Here is a 16146-nt window from a genome sequence, read left to right as displayed (position 1 = left end):
TTTAAAGTTACGAAAGAAATATTATCACGTTCTAATTGGCGGAAAGACAGGGAAAAAGTATACGTCCTATCGGATCGAGACAGCAAAAAATTGTTCGAAAGTAATGACTAACCTACATTTTAAACAATATAAAAACAATACATTAAAACAAAAAAGATTTTTTCCAGCTTGAAAAAAAATGTTGAACATCTCACTTTTTGTTAAATGAATTAAATTACATTAAATTTTTGAAGCAAGCTCCTTAAGAGTGAAGTCGGTACGTCAGCAAAGACACCCATCTTATAAGGCTCGCCGCATTTATAAGAGGTGGTGATTCGGAATCAGCAGGGCGAATTCATTCGATGTTTTTGCTATTCGAACTAGGACGGCGATGTATAAGAAAACATTAGCGATCTGGCAGCCCTTGTCTTAATTCGCTGCTTTAGTAAAGACACCAACCACATGCATAAATTATTCCGAATTTAAATTTCTTTATTTAAAATTTACAGCGATGCCGCTGTCTCAACTTATGCACTCTTTACACAAAGGGGGTTTTTGCTTCAGAGCAGTTAAATGCGCCCTTTAAGATCTTGCTTTTGATGCAGTCAGTTAATTTTAATTTATTATGTTTATATAGTAGTCGTCTACTTACGCTCTCCTGGTGCGTTTCGTAACTACGTGGAATGCCGTCCACAGTGATACCTTTCGAACCATCACAGCAGATTTCGTTTAGCCTAGTTATATTTTTACTGAAACACAAGTCGAATGGCATTTCATCTGTCTAAATGCGATAATCCTTTGAAAAGTTATTCGAAGAATCACTGGAACAGCCTATGGAGACAAGCCCCTGACATTTTCCCTACATATTGTGTTATGAATGAGCATATATGATCCTAAATCCAAATCTGGAAACGAAAAACAAAAAAAGCTTAGAAACACAAGCTGGTTGCCAAGTAAACTGGTCAAGACCGAAAAGAATTTCCCCTTCTTTTGAGGTTTAGGAAGGAAGCAAATGATGATTTGGACAACACGGAGACACTCTCCCTTGATGAAAATTGTAAAAAATAAATGAATAATAAATCCTAACAATCAACTATATTTGTTTAAAAGAAAAATTAGCTCTCGTCTGAATGGAAGTGCGGGTTTTCCTGGGAGAGCCCATCCAAATATGTTGCTGAACGCGTATCCATCCTTGGAACTCCCGCAGAACTAAAAATTACAAAATCAAGAACCTTAATGTTCTGAAAAGTCAAAGCCCCAATTGAAACACGATTATCGAAGGGTTATATTGAACTTTTCACATTTAATATACACTCATTAGACATATATTATCGGAGCGAGAAAATAGAAGCATGCATCAACTGATTACTACCCACTCTGACTGCTTACATTATGGCTGACTTTCGCTCTTCCCTACGTTTAGCATCTGTTGTACAATCTGTGCAAGTCGAGGGTACCTATCACCGCCCTTACAGTTTTCGGCTCGAATTCTTCCTTGATGTTGGGCGAGAATAATACACGAATTACGGTCAAAATGCCAGTACAGCTATATATTAAACTATCTGGTATAGATTGGTTATCATGCACGTATGTTGGGATGCACGTATCTTAGGATTCCTTCAAGGTTCCGGCTACTCCCGACCGTGATATTTGCCGGAACACCACTCCGTTAAATTCCAATGTGCTGCAATTGCTGGTGACTACATACTCAATGGACACCTATAGTATTGTACATTCAGTGGACATCTAGATTAGTACTGCCCGAGGGCTGGTGGAATGGGTGTGTGTTGCCCTAAGCTACTAGTGTTGACATTCATAGTTAAAAATCTCAAAACTCTCCCTCCGACCGCCGTATTTGATAGGGCGGGTCGCGCACGTACAATAACAAAATGGTTTTGCTCTCGATCAGTGGACCTTGTGTAAAATCACATATTGAACTTATGTAAAACTACGCTGACGTGAACCTAGTGATAAAAGCCCGGCGTACAACTAGTATTTCTTGCATATTCGTATCTTTGATTAATTTTGAAGTGGTCCCGACTAACATGAGAAACCTAGGGCGTGCCGTGCCGGTTGTGGGTGCACGTGGGCTTCTTCAAAAAAACGGTTGAGGCTAACAATTACGGCAAAATTCCTAGGTCTAGTTAAGCAAAATTGCACACTGTGGCTAATATACCCCGTAGCTCTCTTCGATCAATCGAGTTCTGAACGTTAATCCGAATGACACTCGTGTAATTTTAAAATGCAACACCTTTACAAATGTATAACTACACGTATATAATTAACAATAAGTTTCATCTTCAAAAAATCAGTACAATTGGTATCAACTCTTCGTCTCCGCACAAGGGTAAAATATTATTTTCTTTTTCAAAAATTATTGCTCTTAAATTTTTTTTTCCTCCGTGTTTTCAACTCTTTCAATCAAGTATAACTCAGTTACTCCAGTCGCAACTGGGATTAGGTGTCCCGGACAGATTCGAACATGGAAATAACCCAACTCATGCTGACAGGAAAACGAAAAGCATAAAAAACCAATTACAAATAATAGATTTATATTTAGACAAACTATATACAACGATTAATGGGGTAAATGACTAGCGTAAATTAAGGCTAAATTATACACAATATATACAATGGGAATAATACCCCCGGTAGTTGTCGAGTCTGTTCTGGTAACTTAGGAAGTAGTTATGCTTAGGATCTGGCATAGTCTATAGGAAACTTTCGGGATACACTGGGATTATTTTGAGCTTAGAGTACGTGCAGATTTTCGCAGCTCTTGGACTTCGAGTCCCGAGTCCAGACGCGGCCCAGCAGACCCTTGACTTTCAGGCTGGTGGAGGTTCTTGAGCCACGGTACTTGCGCGGACTGCAAAGGAGAGGGGTAAACAGCATTACTGGCGGATCTGAAAAGCCAGGGGTCAGGGGTCAGGGGTCGGGGGTCGTGACTCACCTGCTTTGGGCACTGCCAGGCGGCGTGGCCACCGCCTCCCCCAGCGGACCCAGCGGGGTGTTGGCGTTCAGGCAGCCTGCATTTAGGGGCGAGCAGGCGCGTCGCTTGGACTTCCTAATAGAACGCTTCCGGAACAGATCCCTGTGGAAGTAACAGCCGTGAGTACATTGGGCGAAATCTGAAAGGCGTCTCCACCCACCTGGACTTCTCGGGATTCTCCAGCTTGAGGCGTATCTGTGACAACAGACCCACCAGCAGCTCGTCCACGTTGTGATTAATGCCCACCGAGGTCTCGATGAATTTGCAATCGTAGGCGGTCGCCATGGCCTTGCCCTCTGCGGGAAGGGAGACGAGTGAGCGGTTAAGTGAAAATGTGTGGAAATTATGGCCAAAGGCATTACGGGCGAGCCTAGTTGGTCGCCCATCGCCCCGGTTAATCAAATCAAATGGCCCCGCTTAGTTAACTCTGAGTTGGCCATAAAACCTCAGCCTGGACTCGGATTTGTATCTAAACACGTTGGCGCTTTGACGATGCTGCACCCCATCCCCGCCCCATCCCCTCGTCACGTCTTGTCCACAGTTGTGTACACAACTCGTAAAATCTGAAGCATCAAAGTTCGCAGTGCGCCGAGGCACCTCCTGGTGCAAATTTTATGACAGGCTCGCATTTTTATTAACAATGTGACGAAAGTTGTCCGATACATATATATTTGTTCGTTTTATTACAGTTTGATGGACGGTCCAGCCCTTCCTGGGCCCCGTCCCTCCAAGGACTTAGGCTCTTAACCTCCCGAAGCTGGATTCTAATTAAAAGCAAACAGGAGTTCCCAGCATGGGGCCATATTTACCCAATTGAATAATTAGTGCGCCAGACATCATCAAAAATGTAAAAACTTGAAAGGTGCAAATGGAAAACGAGGAAAACGCATTAAAATTTTAAGAGCTATTTTCGACTTCACGGAGTGATTCAGGCCCACACATGCGAGTCTCTGTCCGTCGTTTTGTCCCGACCCGTGCACGTACTTTTTCCAATCACTGTGACAATGTATAGATTTATGAATACATCTTTTATCCAGACGTTTCTGGGCTAAGCGCTCATTTTATTATTGCCGGAGGCATACAAAATTCTATAAATACTTTATGAAATTAGGGCGCCGCATTAGGTGGACAGCAACTCACCGCCCCAAACTCTCAGTTCGAGATTGTGCGTTGGCGGTGGGGGTGGTTCGGGGGCCTGGGAGGTCCTGTTGTCGCCCTGTTTACAACAATAGGCTTATGGGCCTTAAACCTTGAGCGGAACACATGCCACACGGGACGAAATGTAATCAATTTTGCGCTGAAACAATTTCCCTGCCATTCGCCGGGGAACCCTTCCAGCCAGCAACCACCACCCACTCCGCCCCACCCACACCCACACCCACACCCGCTTTCATAATAACAAACGTAATTTAACGGAAAATATTGAATTACTAGGATGAAAGCGCCCGAGTTACCTTCTCCTTAAAGGGAATCCGATATAAAAGTCAAGTGAAAGTACTTGAATAGACACAAGAGCCCCGAAACGGGCGCCGGTGACCTTCAGTGGGGGAGTCTGCCCCACTCAAGACCCGGGCTGTTTGTGTAGGCGAACCGCCGGATGACTTCCGCTTGGGCGAGCTCTTCAGCTGGCCCCGGCCGCGGCTGCTCTCCACACACCCGAACTATATCGGCTTTTAAACGTATCTTTATGGCCGTATATCTATATTTAACAGACCCAATCGAGCGCATTTTCGAGTGCTAATGGCCACACGTTCGCCCAGCACACCTACCTTCGGAGGTGACCAGGCGGCTCCTGGCCAGGTCCGCCTTGTTCGACACGAGGATGACCGCCTTCTGGGCGATGTTCTGGTTGGTCCAGAGCACCTGCAGCACCTGCTCCGCCACGCTGAAGCTGCTCCTGTCCGCCGCCGAGTAGATGACGCAGTAGCCGTGCGGATCGTAGTTGGTCAGGCACTCATCCGGCTGTGAATGGAGGAAGGGAGCGGTGTGGCGGTGACACCGAGGTGACATTGAGTGAGGTTGAGAGCTGGCAAAGTGTGATTCCCCGCCCGGGCGGGTTAGTTGATGGCCGTGCATGCTAATGGCATTATGAAATGTCACAGATAGAGTGCAGGGCGCCGGACGGATGAGCAGGTATACATAATGGCGGTGGTCACAATAATAGCAACAAGGCCGGCACAGTGGGGCTTTAAGAGCATCTCTGCCCGGCTTAAAAGTCCATTTATTCGGAGTGACCCTAAGCTAAAAGCTAATAGTGCACTCTACACATCTGGCTATCCATTAGGAACACTTTATTATTTACATTTTCTGTATCCAATGCTAGGCAAAAACTAATCTACCAGAAGTAGGACTTTGAAAGTGAGTTATTGCGGCACACATATTAGACAGAATTGTTATAGATTATATTTAAATTTTTAAATCACTGTTATTTTGTGTAACTATTTTAAACTATTGGGACCCCGCATCACCCCTTAACACTAATGGACGGGTACTCACGGTCATTTCGGTGTATCCATGGTCGATGAATATCAGCTCGGACTCCTCGCCACTGAGTAATACTGAAACGGCCTTCTCGCCGGACTCGTCATCTGCACACATTCAAGAGGAGAATCTAGGTTAGCACCCGGGTATTGTCATGTGCAAAGCAAAACTATGGCCAAGTTCGGAACTTAAATGTCAAGCAATGAAATGATTTAGGTACAACATCCATTTTTGAAAGTGCAGAACAAGGAGTGTGCGCATGTGGCTGGTGTCTGTGGGTGTCTCTGATGGGTTCTATCTACAAGTGTCGTCCTCTACATGCGAGTATCTGGTATCTGGTATCTGGTGTGTGGAATTCGGGTACCCATTAGCCGAGTTGGATGAGCACGGCCGGGCACTGGCCGGAAGTCCGCCCCGAGAGCGCCGAAATGTATGCTAATTTATGGGAAATTAAACTGGCCCCCTGAAGTATGCAGCGCAGGGGTGCAAGCTCGTCTGCAAAGTGGAAAGTGGGAGAAAGCGGAGGGAAAGTGCGGGGACACTCAAATGAGTTTGTTTGCGATGCCAGTGCTCTCCCGATTGCTATTCATTTAATGCGTCTCTGTGCTCTTTTTGTTTACTTAATTAAAAACACTATATATAGCCGGGCATTTATAATTTTGAGTATATGGCACGACCATTGTGGCCCCTCGTCCCCGGCCGCAATCAATAATTGAATCATTAATTAAATTTCATTTGTTTGGGATGTGTGATGTGCATAATCATTTCAATTTCGATTGCCAGTCCTCAAGGCTGCCCATCGAAGGGCCATAAATCACGGGCGAAACAAAGGCCGCAATCGTTTGACATTCGATTGGAGGGTCTGCGGGTCTGCATGGTGTATTTGGTGGTGGGGTTCGTGTGGTTCTATGGGCTCTAACTTCCGGGGCGGGGCTGGTGGGCAGGTGTGTCACGGCTCTGTGGGGGAGTGGTCAGCCCAAGGGGGGATCGCAGGGCTAATGCAGTCGGGCAGTGTTTCTAGGTTGGTTTTAGTTGGATAGTTGGAAAGCGCTTCAATTGTGTGTATAGAGATAGTTGGTTAATAGTAAGAGTAGCATAGTTAACAGGTTATTATTAATATGGTTCAGTTGCTGGTTGCTTTTACCGTCGGCGGCTTTTTCAATTAGAATGCGTATATCACAGTTGCCTAGATCTGATATCGATATCGATATCGGTCACGATTACGGATCACGGTTTCGATTTTCGATTTTCGGTTTAGTTGTTGTATGTACAGAGATGTTGTTGTTATTTCGGTGGTTGTTGTTTTCGAGTTTGTAGGGTCAGTTAGAGACATTGAGTCGAATGATTGGTTGATATTCGGAATGGAGAGAAACAGAACAAATTATCATTTCTTTATAGAACAGTATGGTACAATAGCGGGTTTCAATATAAGGTTTTGTGTGTTGGGTAAGCATTTACACGGGGAGCGATGCATGAATATTTTTTAGGGATCTTGGTATGGGTAGTCTAGAATTTTCGCACCAAAAACCTCCGAATAAACGACGAACGACAAATTTAATTTTGTTAAATTTTCCACGCGCTGCCAGCAATGTTGTTTTAATAATTTTCGCCTTCCCTCGCCTGTGCCAATAGAAATGTTTATTCGAATCTTTTCATTGACTCCCTGCCAGAGAACGAAACAGTTTCCCTGGCCAATTCCGCTCCTTTATAGAATCGCAAAGCCCAAAACGAGGAGAATTTATTTTCATTGCAGCAGCGTTTGTTATGCTTTATGCCAATATCTGTTGACCCATCGGGTGGGGGCGATAGCTCGACACACTCATAAAACACCCAAGGCGAACGGAACCAAACAAGGCGGTGCCCGAACAACTGAAAATCAAAACTTTCCGAACACGGGATCGTAAAAAGCCAAGTGATACGGGGGCAAACAGACGGCACAGACACAGCGCAACAGAATACAAACTAAGATAACAGCCATTTAAGACAACATAACATAACACAGCACGGCTACAACATCGACTAGGAGAACGAGGGGCAGTGCCAGCAAATGAATTATGAAATAATACCAACTAAGGCCAGAGCACTCACTCCTCTCGAAACTAGCAGACAGACGAACGGGTTGACAGGGCGGGGCTATGCAGTGCACTTTGGGCGGGCGGGGGAGAGGGTGGTGGATTCCAGGGCTCCGGAGAGCGGAACTCGGAGCCCGGAACCCGGATGCAGGCATCTCCGGAGGCGGAAATGGACTTACCGATGCTCGTGTCGTAGGCGTGCAGGTACTCCGACGTCATGAACTGCGAGACGAGCGAGCTCTTGCCCACCGCAGGACCTCCCAGCATCAGGACCCTGGAGCGGGAAGAGGAAAGATGGATGGTATTGTGTGAACAAATTATCGTACCAAACGAGACAACTCAATTTATAGTGGTGTTTAATGCCAGTGCCGCCCAATAAATTATTATTTCACACCCCTGCCATGCAAATTGGCTCGTTCACTGTTTGTTTATATAATAAGCATATCATTTATACATAATATGAAATGAATGTTATGCTCATTTTGATATTTTTAATTCTGATATTCAACTTAATTGCATTCGCACTTTAAAACAAAAGTTTGAAAAGGGAATGGGACAGTATGATAAATGAATATTTATTCCCAGTGAATATCTCATTAAATTTGAAACTCCGTCATACTGACCAATTATTGATATATAGTTATGATGGCAACTCATTCCATATGAGCATTTTATTTCCATGCCGCGGAACGCCATCCCGACTCACCTGTAAGGTCCGTTGCCCGGGTTGGAGGTGCTGCTCTCCCGGCTGGAGGCCAGCGATGTTCTGGCGGACACGGAGGCGGGCGCGGACAGCTGCTGCTGGGCGGTCAGGTGCTCGGTGCTGGAGTTCGAGCTGGCCACGCTGTTATTGGAGCGGCTGCGCCGGCTCTTCAGGGAGTCGCCGCGGTTGACCACACCCTTGCCGGTGATCGAGAAGTGGCGCAGCCGGTAGTACTCCTCCTCCACCCCGGTGTTCGGCATGGAGGCCACTCTGAAGGAAACCTCCCATTTAGTAACGTGCTGCTACTCAACCCTGGCTAAACCTCACCTGGATCTCTGCTGGGGCAGGCACAACTGATTCGGCCTTCCCGACGCTCGGCTGCCGGGCATCTTAACCGATTGCGAGCGGCTGTGATGTGGTGAGCCATACCTGAAAGCCGAAACAAGGCGACGTCGTTAGTAATCTGAGTCCTCTTTCATCTTGGCAGATGGCGGACTGGGGGACAGGCCAAGGGACGACCAGTCATAACCGAACTGCAGCTGACAGCGGTTTAATGGGATGTAGATATGCATTTCTTACCCACCACCCGGCTCCACCTGCCATGTCCTTGGGCAGGGTGAATGCCGAAAGCCCAAAGGACATGTGCGAGCCGTCCTTGGATGTCGACGCGGGCTAACCGCAAGCCAGAAAGCGGAAAATATTGATAATTAAAACGACCAATCTGGCCAAAGCCCGAAAATTAATGAATTTAATGCGCTGCAGTCCAGCTGGCAGGCGGAATATTTGCAATGTTTAAAACTGCAGAATGACAATCAACTGCAGGAACTGCGTCCACGCGCAAGTCCGAAATGTTTGTTTATCCGACTAGTTCTGCAATGGAAACAAACCAAATTCGCCCCAGACCTGGCCACAGGTCGTGTGAGTAATTTGAAAAGTTAGAGTCCATTATGGCTTTATCCCTCGTCTGCTACAATGCAAAACTGCTGGCAGGTGAAGGCAATAAAAGTGGACCCCGCTCTCGTTTTTTTCGATTCTCCTCCATTTGAGCATTTAAAATTTGATTGCTTTGGTCTGGGCATTTTACGAGAGTCCTGAAATCGATTGGCATTCAATCGGAAATTAAATCTCAGGCCCGTGCCCGGTCATAAAAAGTAATCCGTCAAAGGTCAGCCTGGGGAACGTACCGCATCTCGAAGTCGCGCAGCTCCTCGATGGTCAGGGTGTTGGTCACATCCAGCAGTTGCCTCATGTTCTCGTCCCGCTTGTGTTGTTGCTGCTGCTGCTGCTGGTTGTTGTGGTTCTGATTGTGATGGCTGTGGGGGTGGGCGTGGCCCTGGGGGTGGTGGTGCAGGTGGGTCGGCGGGTGGGCCAGCTGCTGCGAGTTGCGCTTGCGAGCCACCAGCTCCTTGCCCTGCTCCACGCTGATGAAGTCCCCCTCGTTCTTGATTAGCAGCGTCTCCACCGTATTGTCCAGACTCAACGAGGGCTATAAAAAAGGGAAACACAGAGAGGGTTAGCAAAAAAACACGGAACAGAGGGCTGGGTGTCGGAAGTATCGTTGATTGTTAAGCGGATTGCTGCAGTTTCAATTGAATCGCAACCACTCGACCAAGTGCTCAGGCCCCGATGACTTCATTCAGTGCCCCTGCCCCTGCCACCCACGAGCTTACGAATTTGCAGCACAAACACTTGCCAGCCCCCAGCCAAGGACTCGCCACTCTCCAAGGGTCTTCCAGTGCGATTTTGAAAAGTTTTTGCTTTATCTAGACACCTTGAACAGGTGTTCTGACAGCCAGGAAAGTGCCGTAAGCCTCTGCGTTGCGTGTCTGCAGTTGCAAATTCGAATACTCCTCCCAATTCGTGTCGAGGTGAATTTCCCGCAAATTTATGTTTCGCCCTCGGTTAACTGGCCAAGGATTATTGACCAGAATTCCCCTGGCCAACAGCTTATAACGCCAAATGATACCCCCAACAAGCTATTGCTATAGGCTTAATTTGACTGATGCAAATCACCCCAAGCACTCGCCAAATGAAGTATATGGAATATTCAGCCTTGATGATTAATGCGGATTCTTGTCCACCCAGAAAACAATTCAGCAAACATAAGCTCTTCACATATGCTACTCCAGCCTGATTGCCCCTGTTTTACTATTCAAATTCAAATTGGTTCTGGCTCAAGTCCTACCCACAAATCCAATCCCAATCGCATTGTCATAGAACACTCGTACTTTCCAGAAAAAAAATATGTTTTCCCTTGTTTGGCCTAAATAAATCTCTATCAAAGTTCGGCTTTAAATTTGTCAGTCTGGGCGAAAACAAATGACTGCCAGCCATGTTAAATTACCACGAATTTACGCGGAATCGCCTGCACCATAAATTACACCGGCACTCGGAAAGGTCTACCTGGGAACACACACATTTATTTATTCTGCGAATGCCCAAATTAATTTGTGTATTTTATTGGCAGGCCTGACAGTGGGGGAGTAGGGAAAAAGTTGGCCTGCATTTCGGCCAAGCGCTAATTAATAACGTGCCAAAGTGTGTGTGGGAGGTTCTAACGATACCGCCCACTAATGGCTCTCGATTTCACAGCTCCTCCTACTTGGACCTTTCCTCATTCGAATCAAGTGCCTGAAGTGGCCAACTGGGAAACTTTTCGGCTGATCCGACCCAGGGGAGCAATTTGGCGGCGCCGAAAGGGGATGCGACACTTTGACCGATGACGAAACCGCCGAGAAAGTCTCGAGCATCCAAGCAGAACCACCGCACGAGCAATGACGCGTTACACGCGGCGTATGAGTAATATTGCTTGGGACACGCTGTGACGCTGCTCTTTTCCTCTTGGCTGCCATTTCCCATTTTCCCCATTACACAAACGCCGAAAATAGTTTTTCTTGCATCGCTTAGTGCGTTGGTTCTTCTTTTTTCGTCAGACTATTTTTAGCAGATTGCATTGGGGAAAAGTTGCCACATACACCCCAGAGTTTCCAAAAAGCGGAAAAGAAGTGCGATGAAAAACAGAACTTGCACGGTAGCACTGCGAGGAAAACGCTGGCTGAGCATTTAGCATTTCTGCAAAATGGTTTTCATTATTAAAATTTAATTCATCCTCCATGGCTGCTTGAAACTTAGATACAACTTCAGCTTCGAAACTTCTGCTCATATCAATGTTTAGTTTGCCAAACAATGCAGTTGCTAAACTGGGCAACCTGTCACTTGCCAGAGAGCATACAAAATTCCATTAGGCACTACATTTTAGGTACTTTGAGTGCGCAGTCAGACATTAATGATGAAAGCTTTAAACAAAAATGAAAACCTAATGAATTTTATCAAAAACTTTGCCAACATTATTATGATAACTTATTCATAGGTAAGCGAATTTCAATAATTTGTTTTCCATATTTAATTAATTCGCCCAGTAAAATTCTTGTTAAAATTTCAATGGGTAACTCAAGTCATATTCGAATTTTAATTGACTTTTTATAAAAATATTCTCAAAGATTCCTCGCTGGTGCTGACTAGAACTACGCAGTGGAATTGTGTATCCAAACGCCGGGAATCGGCCATTAAAAAGCAAACCGACTCGAGGTGTTAGGAAAATGTATAGCCCTCCCGAAAAACAGGCAGATAAAATGCTGGGAATTCGAAGCGAGGGAAAGCGAGGAAAGTCTGCCCCGAAAGAAGGGGTTTGTCAAAGGCCTGGTCTACGTGCTGGATGGCAGGAATCAATGCCTATAATTAATCAAGCACAGTGCTAAGAGGAGAAAACCAGAAACAACAGGCAGATGGGAATGCAATTAGTTTCTGTTTTGTTTAGGCAAACTGAAAAATGCAAACTGCAAATGGAATGGAGTGCTCCATCTGAGCTATGCGAAATGCCCGCGTAAATTATAATTGATATTACAGGAGCTGCCAGAACTCATTTCACACCCGATCGAGCGGCGCGCTCCCTCCAATTTTGGCATCGCTTAAAAATACATTTAGTGCGGCGAGTGTGTATTGAAAAAGGCAAGCGCCATGCATGCAAATCACTTTTTCCATGTTTTTGTTTTATTTTTACGCCGCTCTGTGTTCAATCGCCTGTGAAATCCGGCTAAGGAGCCGGCGGTCGGGGTGGCCAGGTTTTCTGGCTATTTTCATGCGGCACGAATATTAAAAATAAAAAGCGTTCGCGGGGGAACTCGGGACAGCGCGGAAAACACGGAAAACCTGCTGGGGGCCGGCCCAGCGATTTGTTCCCGGTGCGAAAGGAAAACATGGCATTACGCTATGATGCTCCAAACACCATCATTTTCTCGCCACACACTAATCACGAGAAGTGTCTGCGATTTGATTTTGATGGACCGCTCTTCCCCAGAACAAAGTGAAACATTTCGGGCGATTCCTCCTCGTTAGGGGATTTTCTTGCCAGCTGAAATGGTTCACCTGTCTGTCGGGAAAGTGCAAAGTGCAGCATGCCAGGTAAAGAACCTGCAGCCAACTATTCGCTCGCTGGAAAGCGTTTCCGCGAACGATTGCCTTTGGTATGTGAGACATGAGACATGTGCGCAATAACCAGAGCAGAGCGCTCTCACATCTATATCTCCTTGTGCGTGTTTATTTATAGCAAAGGTTTATTTATGGCTCCGCTGCAGAAAGTGCAGACTCAGATGCAGATGCAGTGCAGCAAACGCAGCAGTAGCCTTCGCGCGCCGAACGGGGTCAACGAATTCGGAATCAAAGGGGATGCAAACTGGCCCAGGTGCGGGCCCGTTCATAAATCAACCAATTAATGTCACTTTACAGGGCAATTGGCCTCGCGCAGAGTGGCCTACTGAGTCCGAATCCGCCCAGAGGCACAGTGCCCTCAAAAGAAGGGAAAGTGATTCCGAAATGGCCGCGGGGGTCAAGAGGCCCCAGCACGTCGAAGTGGGGGGTATCAAGTGGCCGAATTAGGCAGCCGTTGGCAATTATCAAGCATACGCAGCGGTGTCCAGCTGGGAGGAAAGTTCAGGCCAGGTCGGGCAATTAGTGGGTTCAGATGGCCGGTCTAAGGTTGAGGTGCGTCTAATCGCGGCCCTGACCACAACCCTAGACGCCGAGCAGAAGGCGGGCGAGTGTTTAGCCACGCCGCGTTATAATTAGCCCCATCGGACACTGCGTGGCCCTGGCAGAGTCAATAACCGTTTTGGCCATTTATCATGTATCAATGATCGGCCCATTCGGCGGTTCTCCGCAAACTAAAGAGTGAATGGCCGCGGGGCCCAGTGAAAGTGCCAAGAAATGTTCGGGAACTGACCTTTGAAGGCTGAGCCGGCCAATTAATGTGTGTGGTCGTGGTGATACAAATAATGGCCAATTAGTTAGCGAGCCATGCTCAGTGATTTGGGTAATTATGGCGCGGATCTGGGCAGAGCCGTTTAAGGCGGAAAAGCTGCCAAGGACGCACCGGCTTATGGCGTCCAAGGCGAGCAACTGCAAGTGCACGCTCTCACACATTTGCCTGCAATCACAGGAAACCATTGGGGCACTCAATGTAAAATCAATAGGAAACAACCGACAATGGGGGAAAAACTGGAAACATGTTTGCGTTTCTGCCGATGTTTACTTTGAAGGTGGAAGTGGCATGGTGGGGCAGTGCTGGGGGACTAGTTAACCTCCAAACGAACACTCCCACCACCCAGCACCCGCCTTCCCCAAGGCTGCAGTCGCAGCCAGGTGCGTGCCTGCTAATAATTCGCCAGAGAAGCAAGGTGAAAGGGGCTGAATCGGTAGATAAATCGCCAGGTATCGCTGGGACTCTGCAGTTTATGTAGATTTATACGTCTCGATGCCCACACACGCACACCCCAAGTCCGAAACTTACGGCAATCGATCTGCGCGGGAAACAACTACACTTTGCACCTGAAGGCTGGCCCCAAATAAAGGAGGATGAGGCCCTCGCTCGGTTCTTTGGAAAATCTCCGTTCCGGACGTCACTCTTTGGCTTGTTTTGGATGAAAATATAATTTCCTCCCTGTGCGCCGCATTCATATATGCATGGCCGTTGTTGTGTTTTCCCGCCCCCACCAGGAAATGCCTTTGCAACGAACACCTATAATCTATCTGAATCTGTTTGTGAGTCCAGATACTACGCATGCACTGCTCCAGCCTCCCCGAGGACTTTCCCTCTCTGCTTATGCATAATGGGCAAAAGTTCGGAGAATGAAATGCTAACTCACTGCCGTTTACAATGAAATCGTTGAACACACTCGGCCAGATGCTATATCTGCCTATATGTGTCTGGGTCTATGACAAGTTCCCGCCCCTTTGCCCCCTCCCACCGCTGCCTGCGGCGGCCTTTGCTTTTATGTTTTCATGATCCGATTTGAGCAAGTAAATAAATAAGGCGAAAACAACCTGCGATCTGGCACTGGACCGACGGCGGGTCTCTCTATAAACTGGGCAACTGGGTCCCTCGGCCGTTGTGGTAGTTTATTTTGACAGCTGTCATCTGCGAGATGTGCGGAATAATAAAGATACCCCCATATTTCGCTGTCACTTGCAACACTTTAATTATTTACGACAAATTCATTGTGGGTCAGAAACTCATTCACTGGAGCGACGGCTCTGTCGCCATATTCACAGCCATAAGTGGGTGTCTCCACCCGATAGCGAGCGCCCGAATTCCGATCTGGGAGGGAATTAATCCACAGCCACTATCTGGGACCCAAGCAGAGCGGAGCGGGATGAAATTTATGGCCAAATTGACGTCACTGCCCATCGATAAATCTCGCCTATCGGTTGTTCGATGGATCAAGGCGTCAACTCGGTATCTTATCAGTGTATCTATGTATCTGTGTATCTGTGGAGGCTCATTGGAGCCCGGGCCCCCGGCTGGTTGTCGGCTCATTAGCACAATCAATCAAGCGGGCGCGTCAGGGATTTTGTGGGATGCCCCTCTGCTAAGGGGGATACATATGCATGTCGCAGCAAGATTTGTGGGATGTACCCAAGCCAAGTGGGGAGTAGCTATAGTTACCTCCTTGTACCGCTTTGAAAGACTGCGACATATGCGTTTGTAGAAGGGCGCCATGATTCACTGCTTCGCCGGATTTATAGACTTCGACACGGTATTCAGGTGCAGATTGTATTGTCTTGAATTTAACTCTTAGTATGTCCTCGAGTCACTGAGTTCACATAGCGAACACTAACAGGTTGGCACTGAACAACACGATCTTTAATACTCGGTTCTTGTATCTGGTTCTTCGCGATGCCGTTTCCCAATGGCGATGCTTCGCTTTCGGATTGCTCTCTATAACTGACGAGATCGGCGGCGCGCGCCCCGTTTTATTAGCTGTGAAAATCGCCGAGAGAGATACTATATGGCGAGAGCGAAAGCGGGAGTGGGTGAGCACGGACAAAGCGGTACGAGTGGCAGACCCCACAAGGGAGCGAATCGGAGCTGGAGAGGTGGACAAAGAGAGCTTCCGTCATCTGTATGTGCCCCAGAGATGTGCTAGGAAGACATTGTCGATAGAACCTGCCCATAAATCAATACGAACTCATTATCTGTATCACAACCGAGAGTTCTTGGGAAATGGTATTACACATCCAGGAACTACTACCCTCTATTCGGATCTTGATTGATTTTGGGTAAAATAGAGAGAGATGACTTCGCCTATTGATCTTTAATTATGAACTCATAATCTCATTACAATTGGGAGTTTCTTCGGAAATGAAATTCTACATCCACATACTAAGACCCTTTATAAAGAACTTACAGGAATCAGCAGATTTTAGGTGTGTAAATGGGCAGGTAAAATAAAGGGAGATGAAATCATTAATGGATCTTTAATTATGAACTTATAATCTTATTACAACTGAGAGTGTCTTCGGAAATCGTAGTAAAAATCCTTCAGGAATCCTTCATAAGAACTTACTGTACTCAGTAAACGGAG

The 16146-nt window shown here is 46.7% G+C and overlaps 1 protein-coding gene and 1 pseudogene across 4 annotated transcripts in view; one reads left to right on the top strand and one right to left on the bottom strand.

The window, feature by feature from the left end:
• The first annotated feature begins 2235 nt into the window (after positions 1-2235).
• LOC108026517 (uncharacterized) lies at positions 2236-2577 on the top strand (annotated as a pseudogene).
• Positions 2515-16146, bottom strand: part of LOC108026714 (mucin-5AC) — a 39749-nt gene continuing 26117 nt past the window's right edge. Inside the window, exons 1-11 of one of the 4 annotated variants that reach the window (XM_017097822.3) lie at positions 15228-15495; positions 9412-9713; positions 8555-8656; positions 8231-8497; positions 7704-7798; positions 6597-6644; positions 5468-5559; positions 4741-4933; positions 3132-3267; positions 2933-3073; positions 2515-2848 (exon numbers count right to left, since the gene is read on the bottom strand). In XM_017097822.3, the coding sequence (XP_016953311.1) occupies positions 2731-2848; positions 2933-3073; positions 3132-3267; positions 4741-4933; positions 5468-5559; positions 6597-6644; positions 7704-7798; positions 8231-8497; positions 8555-8656; positions 9412-9713; positions 15228-15281 (1548 nt within the window). In that variant the 5' untranslated portion in view covers positions 15282-15495 and the 3' untranslated portion in view covers positions 2515-2730. Of the gene's footprint in view, positions 2849-2932; positions 3074-3131; positions 3268-4740; positions 4934-5467; positions 5560-5581; positions 6645-7703; positions 7799-8230; positions 8498-8554; positions 8657-9411; positions 9714-15227; positions 15496-16146 lie in introns of those variants that run through there. The other 3 variants (XM_017097821.3, XM_050887722.1, XM_050887723.1) reach the window with 3 other exon arrangements.

This window comes from Drosophila biarmipes, chromosome 2R (genome assembly GCF_025231255.1).
Source record: "Drosophila biarmipes strain raj3 chromosome 2R, RU_DBia_V1.1, whole genome shotgun sequence".
NCBI classification, from domain to species: Eukaryota; Metazoa; Arthropoda; class Insecta; order Diptera; family Drosophilidae; genus Drosophila; species Drosophila biarmipes.
The sequence above is the reverse complement of the archived record's forward strand: the minus strand, read 5'-3'. Positions and strand labels throughout refer to the sequence as shown.